The following is a 13,513-nucleotide window of genomic DNA, read 5'->3' on the forward strand; positions in this document are numbered from 1 at the left end:
AAATTGTTTAATATTAAATAAGAGCAAATTATTCTAAGACTCCTCAATTATACCATAATTAACAGTTTAATACTCCTTATTTGAAAATCCTACTTGTTGGTCTCTCACTTTCAATTATGTTATATAACTATTAGCCCCTACCATTAATTTCGGCACTTACTTTCAAACGATTTGGTATCTCACTTTCAATTTTGTTAAAGATCTGGTACCTGATTTTATTTTTCTTAAATGATTCGGTACCTCACTTTCATTTTCGTTAACAATTTGGTACTCCAAATTAATAAAAGGGTCTAATAGTTAACGAAATTAAAATTAAGTGATCATTAAATAAGATTTTCAAACAAGGGATATTTTTTTTTAACAGAAAACAAGAGATATCAAACTGTTCATTATAATATATGTAGGGGCTTCATAGAAAATTGCTCTTTTAATAATGCATAACTTTCTTATCTTATTCATTTGAAACGACTACATATAGAAAAACAATTCTGAAGACAGGTATTGTAAGCTTCCTTTGATTAGATTTGAAATTGTTGATGAGCAAGAGAAGCATAAATTGCAATTTCAGCTCTAGTTTTAGCCAACTCATTTTCTGCATTATATATTTGTTGATATAATTGGGAGATTACTCCCACACAACCATACACTGGGTCTTCAATTCTGCACTGCGCTTCATGATACATAGAATCTGCTGCTGAATCTCGTAGATAAGCGGGGACTTGCTTCATCAGCAAAAGAAAATACCAAATCATATCAGAAAATCTGCAAATATACATCTATATAATCTTAAAGATGCAAACGTAAAACAGTAAAGCGATATTATTACTTTTAAAGTTTCTAAAACGAAAACGAAATACCAAAATGCATAACTCAATGAAGTTTTTGTGCAACATACGTACGTTGTAAATGATTTTATTCAAAAAAACTTGAGATGCATTTTAAATAGTATTTTTGAATTAAATTAAGTGAAGACAATACTATGTATTAAAATATTTATGATTTTGGTTACAAGATATGATACGTTATTAATGTATAGTTTACCTGAAGTAGTTTTGCAACATTGCTAGCACCATAGATTTTATGAACATAAGTAAATCTTTGTGGGTCATTCGATGGAAAGTAAAGAGAAAATATGCAATCTGAAGCACATCCTCTCCTCAAATATTTGCAAGCTGCGCAACGACCACTTATCATTCTCCAAAATCTTTAAACAAAATCTAACTATAAACATAGATATTTTAGTCTTGGTTCTTGAGAGTGAGATTTTCAGTATCTATAGAATATAATAAGATGTAAATTTGTAGCTTGGGATCTTCTATAACGGCTATAATTTTCAAGATGGAAAGGTCTTTGGGAATGGAATGAGAATCCATATTTAGGAGATATATAATTAAGGATAGTGGTAGAATTTTAGATTTCACCTAATTAAAAATCATTTGAAACAATAAAATCAAACTAATTCACAAGCTTGTAAATAAGTTTATTCATAGGAGGAATTCTAATTGAAAATTATTTCCAACTCTTCCAACTAAATTTGTGGTTTCAAATTTCAGGAATTTAAAATGTATGTTGTGTGCATCATTTAAATTGAATAAACAAATAATGGTGAAACTGTAACGTAAGCAAATATTGCTAGATAGATGTCGGGTTAAATATTTTATAGGTCATCGAACTATATTGTTTTTACAACAAAATCGTTACCGAATTATAAAAAATTACAAAATAGTTTCCGAACTATAGTATTTCTACAAAATAGATACCGAATTAGAAAAAGTTATAAAATGGTTACCGAACTGTAGTTTTTTTAGAAAAATGTTATCTTCCTCCTATACATATTTTTCTTGTTCACGTCATCAATAACTTATTTATAAAAAAATACTCCAGTAACCGTTTTGTAACTTTATATAGTTCAGTAACCATTTTATTAAAAAATTATAGTTCGATATCCATTTTGTAATTTTTTATAATTTGTTAACCATTTAATAAAAACACTATAATTTGGTGACCTAAAAAATATTTAACCCGACAGTGCTTTCAATTTAATAAAAGAAGAAGAGCGCCTTACAAATGACCTCTCTCTCTAGTGCGCCTTACAAATGACCTCTCTCTCTAGTGAGGTCATTTGTTAGGTTGAAGGTGGAGTCTAACCCGGCCTTTATTGGGCAGTCTAACTCCACCATTATGCTTTAACAATTTCCACCAATGTTGGTTTTGGCCTCTAATCCCCATATTCTTCTTCTTCTTTTTCTGTTTCTGCTTAGCATGCTTCATCAATCCTTTCACCATCGCCTGAAACTGACCCCCCTCTTTCACTTTCACCTTCTCCACTGCTTTTTTCTCATACCCCTTCTCTTTCTGCTTCACTTTTATCTTCTTCCACATTGATCCTCTGTTATGGTGATGATGGTGGTGATGGTGGTGGTGAAATATTACTCTCAACCTGTTCTTCAACCTTGTCAATTTCCCCCCTGCTTTCTCAGGACTTGATGATCTGACAACTTTTTTAGCCTTCCTGACAGGACTTGCTGATGAGGTATAAGAAGAATGACTGCTCCTGCTCTCGTAGCTGCTACTTTCGGGTGAAACGTCGGTTCTGCTGCTTTCGGATTCTGTATCTGCCCGACTGTACGAAGAGGTAGAACTCGACGTACAAGTCTGCTTTGTTTTCTGCTTCTGCTGTCTCTTGCTCTGATCATAATCCACCAGCATTGGCTTCATTAGCATATTCTTCACACAATCGTCATGAAAACTACTGTCTTGGCTGTGCTGCTGCTTCATTTCCACAGTGTGGCTGGAGGAAGGATGTTTTGCCACATTATCCTTACTCGGAGGGATCCGCAACCCATGAACATAGTGATGCGACAAACATTCACTCTGGGGATATCGGAACCCTAATTCAACTGCCCGCGAAACGTTACCATTACTACTCCAAATTCTTTTGCTAGTCTCACCAGTTAATTGATTTACAGAAGAAGAAATGTGCAAAGATTCCAAGAGTTGAATTGAATGAGACACTTGTTTAGCAAATTCAGTATTTGTGGGTCCTGAGTGCTGCCTGAAACCGGTCTGCTGACATACTCTGCAGCGTTTATTTCTCTGCGCGACTCTAGATTGCGATTGCAGAGGTGAAGGCGATGGGCTTAAAGGCTTGGATGGTATAGGAGGCTTCAACGACAATGCGTCTCGTGTTGCAGCTACCATCTGTGATCAATCAAAACACATAAAACAGAACTTACAAATGTGTATAATGCTTCAAATACAATACAGAATTGAAGAAACAAAAAAGCAGAAACCATGTTGTCTCTTGCAGAATCTAACAAATTCCTGAAAAAAAGTCTTGTGCGCTCATCCATCTGTTCATAAAACAATGAAAAACAAATTACAAAAACATTATATGATATGTTAGAATAACTAAATAAAGAATTGAAGGGGCGGTTATGGTTACATCTAGACAAGTTTGTTGGAGAAGGATATACAATTTTCTCAACGAATCCACATCGCTTTTCGCTTCTTCTTCCGCTTCCATTTTCAGTTACTTGCAAACTTCTTCGCAGTTCACAATCAAAATTTAGTTTTCAGAAAAGAAGTAAACCGTATCGGTAAGCAACAAAAACACTGTAAGATAATTTTTTTGACAGAGCTTTGATGAGGGAAATTTCAACTAAAATATAGAACAAAAGTTTCGAGGACACAGATGAAATTTCAAGCAAAATACACTTTCTTTTTTATTTTTTACATATTTTTATGAATGTGACAGTTACTGTTTACGACATATTTTTCTTGGGAGGTTTTCAGTTTTGGGATTCCTTGAGATTTTTCGATAACTACCTGCTTGGTAATTTTAGTAGGGGTGGGCATGGACCGGTTAACCGGTCCATGAGGGTAATTTGTAAACCGGTCCATTGTAATACGGTTTTTAAAATTAAAAACCTAAACCTAAAATTTTAAACGGTTAACCGGTAAATTGGTTAACCATAAAAAACGGTTCGGTTTTTCGGTTTTGCGGTTTTTAACCATATAACCATTAGAAAAATTAAAGACAAAAAAAGATATATTTTTAATTCTATTTGATTTTTTAGCAAACAAAAAAAAAACTATAGAAATTCAAATTATATTAAAAAAATATAAATCTAAACTATCTTATAAATAGTTAAATCAATGCAAATATTTAAAACTATTATTATTTACAAATAATTTACGAGTAATATTAAAGCTATGTTTGTATTTTTTGAATTGTTTGTAGTGTTCTTCACGTCCACTTTCTACTATTTATAAATTTAAATATTCCTATTTTTGTTAAGTAAATATTTTAATAAGGAAAACAAATTTCTTTTACAATATTTTCATATATAAAATCTCCTAAAATATATAAATATTCCTAAATAAAATATATGTCAATATATTTTTATATTTAGATTTTATTGTGTATATTATAAAATCAATATTATTTTATAGATCATAAAATATATCTTATTAATTATTAAAAATATATGAATATATATATATAAACCGGTTAACCGGTTAACCACGGTTTTTAGAAATCCAAAACCTAAACCTAAACCATTAACCATGAAAACTAAAAATCAAAACCTAAACCTAAACCGTTGAACCGGTTAACCATATTTTCCGGTTCGGTTTTCCGGTTTCGGTTCGGTTAATCGGTTTGACCGGTTTTTTTGCCCACCCCTAAATTTTAGTAAAAACTATATCATTCATATCTGAATTTTGCTAAATCTATTCTTTTAGTGCCTTAACTTTTACGATAGTTAAACTTTCACGGATTAATAAATTCAAATCAAGCAAAAATTGCATTTTATCTATATGGATTTGGCTCAGAAAAATCGAACCAAATTATTAATTTGATTTACACCTAACTAAAATTTATTTTAATTTAAAAAATTGAATATTATGTAAATAATTAAAAAAAATCATTTTAATTTTAGTTTGACTTTTATTACTGACTAATCGAACTGAACTGCAGTGAACCAAATCAAATCATATTCACCCAATAAAATACACTTAAACAAGTTTTTTCTTTCGGCGGTAGAAAACTTCATATGAAGAATTTAATTTTAGTTTAATTTAACCAAATGAAGGAATGATAGAATTGTAATTCCAAATCGATCTATCTTGAGATTTCCAATAAAACAAAGGAAATGATAGAATTATTTTTCATTCTCTAAGATAAAAAAATTGAAGCACAAGATCATTTCTCCAGCTCCTATTCACAAGGTTAATTAAAATTGATGCAATTGTTGACAAAACTTGAAATGGCTATACAAATGGAGACATCATCACAAATGTGTAGTAATCAACAAAGAATTCTAAAATTTGATCAAGCGTGCTGCCTTGGCTTGATGACACTCATAGAAGAGTATATACCAGATCTTGGACTGGCATAGGATGACAAATTCCTGATAACATATGACCAGACCAAGCTGCATCCGCAAGCATAGAGTTCACTCTTTCTGATGGATTGTAGAAATCCCACCACACATATCTCGAAGGCTCACTGCAACCCAACTCTGTAGAAAGGCAACCAACGATTGCATTGTGCAGACCAAGTCCACAGCATGCACTCTCGGCATCTCTAAAACCTACATCATACATTATTCAACACATTATTTACAAGAATAAGTTGTAAACATAGAATTTCGGAGCTTCAAAAACGTTTCTAGAAATGAAACATAGAGAACGTAAATTTTCGTACAACATAGATTACGGCACCTACTGATTTTTCATATAACTTAGTTCGAAGCTACTGAAAAATAAAAATAGAAGAAGAGATTCCATACCAAAGTGTAATGGTTTGGCTACGATCTTCATAATTCCTCGGTATACGTCACAGAAAACGATCTGAGCATCGGGATACTCTGAGTTGAGTTCAATAATGTGCTCATGTAGCATGACGTTATATTGCAAAACCAGATTGTTTACCTCTCGGACACAACGGCTGCCATGAACAGCAGTTACATTACGCCACTCTGAGACACTGCGTGGTGTGCATCCCAGAGGCAATATCCCCATGCAAATAATCTTCCTAACATTTGCATCAAAGAGGCTCCTAATAGCATAAACCATCTGATTGACCAGAATTCGAGCAAATTGTTTGCCAGTGTACTTGAGCATTATGCCCGAAGAATTTCCAAGGAAATGGTCGATATAGTCGTCTTTTCCAAATGAGAGGTAAAACATAGAGGATCTGATAAAATGGTTGGCAGTTTCCTCACTTAACTGAAGCTGCAACAACTGCAAAGTCTCGAATACTTCGCGTAGTTGTTGGTTAAGAGACTGATGGCTCTGACTATCAGATTTCATGATTGTCGAATGTGCTGAACCATAGTTCAACCCGCGTTTTATCCCTTCAACAGATCCATTCTGACCGAAAAACAGCGAGGTACTTAATAATCCCATCTTCTGAGCTGCAGTAGCCATAGAAAACCTTATTAGTAACGGCTAAGAATGCCAGTCGAATCTAACTCTTTATGAACACACAACACAATTACATGCCATACTTAGTTCATGCAAATTGTGACTAGCAGATGCCAAAGATTCTGACTGAGAAATTTGTGAGTTGGGTAAAATGCTAATTATTCACGTGATGATTTGGTCCTCTCTCGAGATGATTAATTCGCACCTCTCAAGTCAAGAACACTAACATTTGCTGTAATACTACAAACTAAGGAGAGTTGTGCAGTGCAGGGAAAACAAGAACAAGAACAAGAACATACTTTTATAATGTAAATCCACAAAATAAATGACCAAATGAAGTGACAAAAACCCAAATTGGTGATGAAATTTACAGTTTTCTCAGAATTCTTGAAAAGAAAATCAAGAAATTGGAATAAAAGAGAAGGGATTTCATAAATTATAAGTAAAATAAAGAAAACACACATAAAGATTGAAGAAGCAAGAAAGATAATGATGTAAAAATGTAATTTAGAGAGTACCGAGAAGATAAGGAAGCAGAGTAGAATCAGAGCCATTGCAAGGAACCAATGAAAGATTCCTGTGAAGAAAAGGGTAGAAGGGATTGTTGTGTCCACAATCAACAGAAGAATCGCCCATTATAAACATTGCTGAAACATTTCCATTTGATTCCTTCACTCTCATATACTGCGCATTTGATACACTACTACTGCTACTGCTCATCATCAAGATACCAACAAAACTCAAGAAGAGGACGACCATTTTTCTTTATTCTAAATTCAGGGGTTTGCTTTGCTTTGGTTTGATCTGCTTTCGTTTCTTGAATTCCCGCTCTTTTCTTTTAACCGCCCTAAACAAACGACACGTGCAACCAACTGACTGTATACACAATATGATGGTTTATTGTCAAAACTCTTCCTTCTATTTCTCTCTCTTTTCCTATTTGCTATATAAACTTTCAACTTTTTGTTAATATGTTCAACATAAATACTAACCAAACTTCTTTTAATTTAAATTACCAAATTTATATTCCATACACTGCTTCTAAGTTGTAATAAACAAATTCAATTTGAAATGTGAGCTGTGGGTGCAACCCAGAATTATAAATAGTTCGATTGCCAGTTAAAATCTGTGCATATGATTAAAGATACTGCTACTGTACCAAATCAGCGCATCTTCAAAACTAGTATAAAATGAAACTCGGAATGCTATGGAAAATATGAGGCTAAATAATGAAATCCGTAGCCTTGCATATTGTGTAATTCTGCAACAGAAATTGACTCATGTTATTGCACCTAAAACCATATATAAATCTGTTGCTAAGCCTTCAGCTTGCTACTGATTCCACGTTTACACTGCCAAACGCTACTCCTATCACCACGCAAAGAGTTCTTCTTGGCCGCAACAGAGCAGTGATCAATTTGGCCACCTTTGCTCATCTCTGTTTGGATCTTGCGTCTCCTCATTCGGTTCTCCAGTCGCAATCCTCTTAGAGCACGAGCCCTCTTTTCAATTTCTAGAGCTCGTGAAAAGTTCCACATCCTCACCACACCTTCCTCTCCTCCACATATGATCCGGTCAGCTCCAATGCCTACTGAAAAAAGATTGGGGCCAAATCCATGAAGCATCCGCTGCGGCGCCTCCACACTGTCACATCTAACCCTCGACTTCTTTCCTAAAGAGCGTCTGCTTGCCTTCAGAAGCTTTCGAACATCTATAAGCGACAATTTCCCATCACTAGAAGCTGAAACAAGCCAAGGAAACTCAAAAGCAAGAGAATAAACTGGGCCAGAGTGTGGAATCCATGTTGCAACCTTGAAAACATTAGCCATCTTGCTGTGACCAATGATCTCAAACATATGAATAGCACCATCCTCTCCTCCAGTAAAGAGAAATTTTCCTGTGTGGCTTCGCGCCAACGAATAAGTGTTGCCAACATGAGCACCATTAATAACTGCAAGCAATGTCCCGGTGTGAGTGTCCCAAACATACACATCCGACCCAGACGCGCTAGCAGCTGTAGTATCATGTGGAGCCAGGCTCCATACCCAATCACTATGCCTCAAAACCTTTAAGCATTTCAGGGAAGAACGATCCCATATGCGAACAGTCATGTCCCATGAACCGCTATAAATCCTCAGAATATCTAAAGCAAGGGAAGTTATAGGTCCCTCGTGTTCCCAAAGTCGGAATTCCATGTTTGGCTCCTTAAGGTCGAACAAGCATTGGAGACCTTCGACTGCTCTCCAGCCTTGGATGAATCCATCAGTACCACCGGCAACCAAAAGCTTTGTATCCGCTGCAACTGCTCGAATAGTGCATCCAAGAGGTTTTGATGATGCAATTGATAAGCCATCTTCCATGTCCCACATTCGCACAACTGAATCATATCCAGAAGTAAATATGAGCTTAGCAGAAGCCAAAAGGAAAACAGTTCGTACTGCTTCAGTATGACCATACAAAACATCAATACTGTAACGTCCCAACAAAGTCTTACTCCTAAACTCTCTCTCCACAAACAGCTCCTTCCATGACTTGTCATCGTCGGAGATCCCTACGCCCAATGGTGCCTGCGCCAAAGGGAGTCCCCATCTCTCACAATAAACCTCCTTCCAAACCCGGTTTTCAGATGCAAGCCGATTAAAAACAGTTGAGACACACGAAACTATTCCAAGCTCCTTAGGGTCAAGACAATTCAGGATTTCAGATATCAATGCCGGAGGAAGATCACTGAAGGACCCGCAAAAATTGGGGAAAACCTCATTACTAACTAAAATTCCCTCCTTCAAACAATAACCTAAGTTGGGATTGCAAATTTCTAAACCTTTAGCTTTCAAATTAGAGTTCTCCTTCAAACTGGAATTTTTTAAAATATCAATGTTTGTTTGGCATTCAAATTCCATAAAAGAATAACCTTCCACCTAATAATAAGCAATAAAGAAGGCGAATAATTGAATCCCCGGATGCAAAAAACCTAAATAACCAAAATCCAGAAGCAATTTCAATCCAAAATTTGAAAATTTGAAAAAAGGACAGGAACACGAAACAAACCCTAGAAATCGAATATCTATGAGAAAATGAAGAATGTAAAACAAATTTAAAAAATCAGAAGCACTTAATAGAATCAAATATCAAATCAAATTATATAATAGAGAAACCTAGAGATAACGTACCCTCTACAGATTCAAAACACACGATCCGAGAGAACTGAATAAAGCAGAAATTAGAAAATGATTTTAAAGGAGAGATCATAAGCAAATCAAAATTTCAAGTTTATGGTGGAGACTCATGTGGACAGCTTAGCAACGTTTCTGGCCGTCAAGATTAAGGGTGTAGAGGTCATAGGTTAGTATGAGCCGTTGGATTACTTTGGTATTGTAGAGGAGATGGATGGGGTATTGCTCGGTTCGGTCGCTCTGTATAGCCAACAGGCATAACCAGGGATTAAAAACCAGACTGGACCGGCCGGTGAAACGGAAACCGGTCCGCTGTCCGGTCCTACCCACTATTAAACCAAAAATCTGGTCGAATTGAATTATGGGACGATGACAAAAGTATCTAAAATTTTAAAAGAGTAAAGGATCAAAAACCTCCCTGAACTTGGCACGAAATATCAAATAAGCCCAACCTCGTAAAAGTGTATCGAATCACCCCACAACTATGCAAAAACGTATCAAATACCCTCTTCCCCACTCTCACCCTAGAGAGTGAACACACTCTCCAGTTTTAAATGGATTTAGGTGGTTTTAAATGGTTAAAAGTTTAAAATAGTCCTTAATTTTTATTTTATTCACAAAATTAACATTTAACTTTTTTTATTTTTTTTATTTCAAATGTTTGAACACCAAATTAATTTTTAATTAAAAAAACAAGGACCATTATTAACTTTAACCATTTTATACCATTAAACCCTAAAATCATTTAAAAACTAAAAACTAAAACCTAATTTATTTTATCCCGCCGCCAATACATTCTCCCCTTCAACATATCCCGTCGGCGTCAACACATTCTTCCCCTTCTTCATATCCCGTCGGCATCCTTCACCAGAAACAGCCGTCGGTCATCCTTCAGCAGCAACCGTCGGTCGTTCTTCAGCAGAAACAGCAGCCGTCCTCCAGCAGCAGCAACAACCGGTTCATCCCAACAACTCTCTTCCCATTTTTTCTGGTGACGGAAGTTTGGTGCAGTGGTGGCAGAAGATTGATGCAGCGGTGGCGGAATATTGACGCGGGAGTGATGGAAATTTAAACTACAACAATTTCTCTATGCATTAGCAGCCGGTCCATCCCAACAATTGCCTTCTCATTTTTCCCGTTTGTTGTCGCCGGAGTTGGAAAAGTTGCTGCCACTGTGAATTTTAATTTTTTTGTTGGATTTATTTAAATCTTAGTTTTTTGTTCTTGAATTTGTTTAAATTTTAGTTTGTTAAAAAAAAAAATTGATGTCAAATGAAGAACTGAAGAATCAATTCCGGTGGTGGTCTGTTCTTTGGGGGGTGGGGGAAATGATTAGTGTTTGTTAGTTTTTCTTAGTATTTTCAGAGTTTAATTAGGGTTCATTTTGAATAATTACAATTGATTATGAGAGTAATTAGATTTATTTAGAAAAAATGGTAGAAAAAGCCCCAATTTTATATTAATTAGATTTAAAATTAAATTTGATTATTTAGTGTTTTGATTAAGGTTAATTAAAGTTAATTAGGGTTAATTTTTTAAAATAGGTTATTCCACTCTCTTTTTTAGTCAAAAGGGTGAAACCGATCCGGTTTTTCCAAATTGTGGGGTAATTTGATCCGGTTTTGCGAGATTGGACTTATTTGATCCTTCGTGCCAAGTTCAGGGGGGGTTTTTGAACCTTCACTCAATTTTAAAAATATTTACAAAAATAACTGTAAATTTTTTTTATTTACAAAAATACGACTGATTTAAAATTAATTACAAAAGTACCAAAAATAAAAATTAATTATAAAAGTACGATTTGTATAATTATGGTATAATTTTGGAATATTAAAACTATAAATCAGATAATTTAAAAATAATATTTGGTTTATTATTGGTATAATTTCAGTATATTTTCGGTATATCGATTATAATTTTTTTTTATTTTCCAGTTGATAACATATATATTGTTTTTTATATGTATTTTTCACTATAATTGGTAATGAACTAGAGAATTTGTATATTGTTGGTATAATTTTAGTATATTGTTAGGTTAATATTTAGTATGCGATGTGCTGTAATGTTGATGTAATAATAAAATTTCAGTATATTTTGATGTGTACACTCTTGGTATACTGTTGGTATAATTTTGATATATTATTAATTTAATTTTTAGTATACGATTTGATGTAATTTTGGTAAATTTTTATTTAATATTAATAAAATCTCAGTATGTATAATGTTGGTATAATGTTGGTATAATGTTGTTATAATGTTGATATAATGTTAGTTTATTAATATACTGACATTATACCCACAGTATACACCGTATGTTTGATATTATTTTTTATTTTTTACACTTTTGTAAATATTATTAAGATTTTTGTAAATGAAAAAAGTCAACATGTAGTTTTGTAATTATTTTCATTTTTTTGGTAAATGGTGTAATTTCCTCTTGAATTAAACCGACGGTTAAACAAGGAATTAATTATAGGCTTAAATGCACCAAAAATCACCAACTTTCGCGTGTTTTTGGTATTTAACATAATCTTTTAATTTTGGCATATTTAACATGAACTTTTCAATTTTTTGCAATTAAGACCACGTGTGTTTTCCTTTGAAAAATAGTGTTATTTTACATCCAAAACGGCGCCGTTTTACATCCAAAACAGTGTTGATGTCTTTAATTGCAAATTTTTGAAAGTTCATGTACTTTTTTGCCAAAATTAAAAGATTACATTAAATATTAAAAACTTGCAAAAGTTGGTGATTTTTTGTGCATTTAAGCGTTGATTATATTGAATCGATAATTAAACCAGTTGAATCGATTTTGACCATAAACCATATATAAAATTTATTATTTTTTTAACTTTTATATACATAATTGATGGAAAAGAATTCCAGCATATATATAGTGAAACCGAGTCGTACATGATCCACTCTTTTGAGTGAATCCTAAGACTCGTCCAAGGAAAAAGCTCAATAAAAACAATACTCGAGTCTATGGGACCTCGCCTAGGCAAAAACGGGATTCGCCTAAATCTCCAGCAAAGACCGGATCCCAAAGGATTTGGTAAAGATCCGGAATCAAACTCAAAGTATGTCGCCAGAGACCTAATTACATGGAAATGCAATAATATCTAGAAGACCAAATATGCAGAATCACTTTTCTATTTAGCGATAAACTCCCATCTGAGAAGATAAGTCTATTCAGGTAGACATTCCTGAATATGACTCTCTTTGAATAAGGAATCTCTTTCATATTCAAACACAAGCTTTTAAATAGGAATCACTTTTCTATTTGGATTCTATAAGGTATTCCCTCACTACTATTTTAAGCAAGCGGGGTCTGGGGGCCGCTCGCCCAAGGCTTATGGCTGACTTCTCGATCTGAAAATGGTTTGAAAAATGGAGTCATCACCTAGTTCAACTAGGAAATGCCTTTTAACCGATTAGGTAATCTTACTCGCTTATGGGTAAGATTACCGTGTATCAGACCAAAGACTAGGGTTCGTGGACCTCCCCGAGACTCTTGTGCTTGGCTTATCTGCTGCTGGCTTTATTTACTGGACATATTCGTTTTATTCTCATCTCAACATATATGCATTTCAAGGGATATGAAAGCTGTAAATAAACATGTATAAAAGCAGTAAACACGTTTGAGTGAATGGCTGGAATTCCATTAATTAGCTAATTTTATATGATTAGTCCTTTAACCGGTTAATATTTGTTTTGGTATGCTTTTGGAAAGCGGAAAACATTGCAAACGGGCCCATGTACAATTGGTATACATGCAAGGTTAGAGATACTTTTAAACCTCGTTGACTTTTTGAGTGTCTGGCACCCGCACGGGTTTTGACCATCGTTCTGGTCAGAATTGGCTCTCGGTCAGATTACGAGAGTTGTGCGTCTCGTCGATCTGGTTC

The 13,513-nt window shown here is 34.3% G+C and overlaps 4 protein-coding genes across 4 annotated transcripts; all 4 read right to left on the bottom strand.

Moving 5' to 3' along the window:
- Nucleotides 1–518: 518 nt before the first annotated feature.
- On the bottom strand, nt 519–1,194 carry LOC126672616 (LOB domain-containing protein 24-like). Its single transcript, XM_050366569.1, has 2 exons — nt 1,042–1,194; nt 519–722 (listed from the first exon to the last, which is right to left on the bottom strand). Exons 1-2 carry the CDS (start codon nt 1,192–1,194, stop codon nt 519–521), a joined length of 357 nt encoding a protein of 118 aa, XP_050222526.1.
- An 813-nt stretch (nt 1,195–2,007) lies between these two features.
- LOC126671809 (protein KOKOPELLI) lies at nt 2,008–3,816 on the bottom strand. Its single transcript, XM_056104945.1, is given in 3 exon segments — nt 2,008–3,203; nt 3,206–3,353; nt 3,446–3,816. Coding segments are annotated over 3 exon segments (1,314 nt in total). The 5' UTR covers nt 3,527–3,816; the 3' UTR covers nt 2,008–2,118.
- A 1,333-nt stretch (nt 3,817–5,149) lies between these two features.
- Nucleotides 5,150–7,413, bottom strand: LOC126673668 (GDSL esterase/lipase At1g71250-like). The gene is made up of 3 exons (XM_050367896.2): nt 6,951–7,413; nt 5,796–6,422; nt 5,150–5,597 (listed from the first exon to the last, which is right to left on the bottom strand). Exons 1-3 carry the CDS (start codon nt 7,189–7,191, stop codon nt 5,365–5,367), a joined length of 1,101 nt encoding a protein of 366 aa, XP_050223853.1. The 5' UTR covers nt 7,192–7,413; the 3' UTR covers nt 5,150–5,364.
- A 131-nt stretch (nt 7,414–7,544) lies between these two features.
- On the bottom strand, nt 7,545–9,833 carry LOC126673667 (F-box/WD-40 repeat-containing protein At5g21040). The gene has a single exon (XM_050367895.2). It carries the CDS (start codon nt 9,330–9,332, stop codon nt 7,749–7,751), a length of 1,584 nt encoding a protein of 527 aa, XP_050223852.1. The 5' UTR covers nt 9,333–9,833; the 3' UTR covers nt 7,545–7,748.
- Nucleotides 9,834–13,513: the final 3,680 nt, after the last annotated feature.

Source organism: Mercurialis annua, linkage group LG3 (genome assembly GCF_937616625.2).
Source record: "Mercurialis annua linkage group LG3, ddMerAnnu1.2, whole genome shotgun sequence".
NCBI lineage: Eukaryota > Viridiplantae > Streptophyta > Magnoliopsida > Malpighiales > Euphorbiaceae > Mercurialis > Mercurialis annua.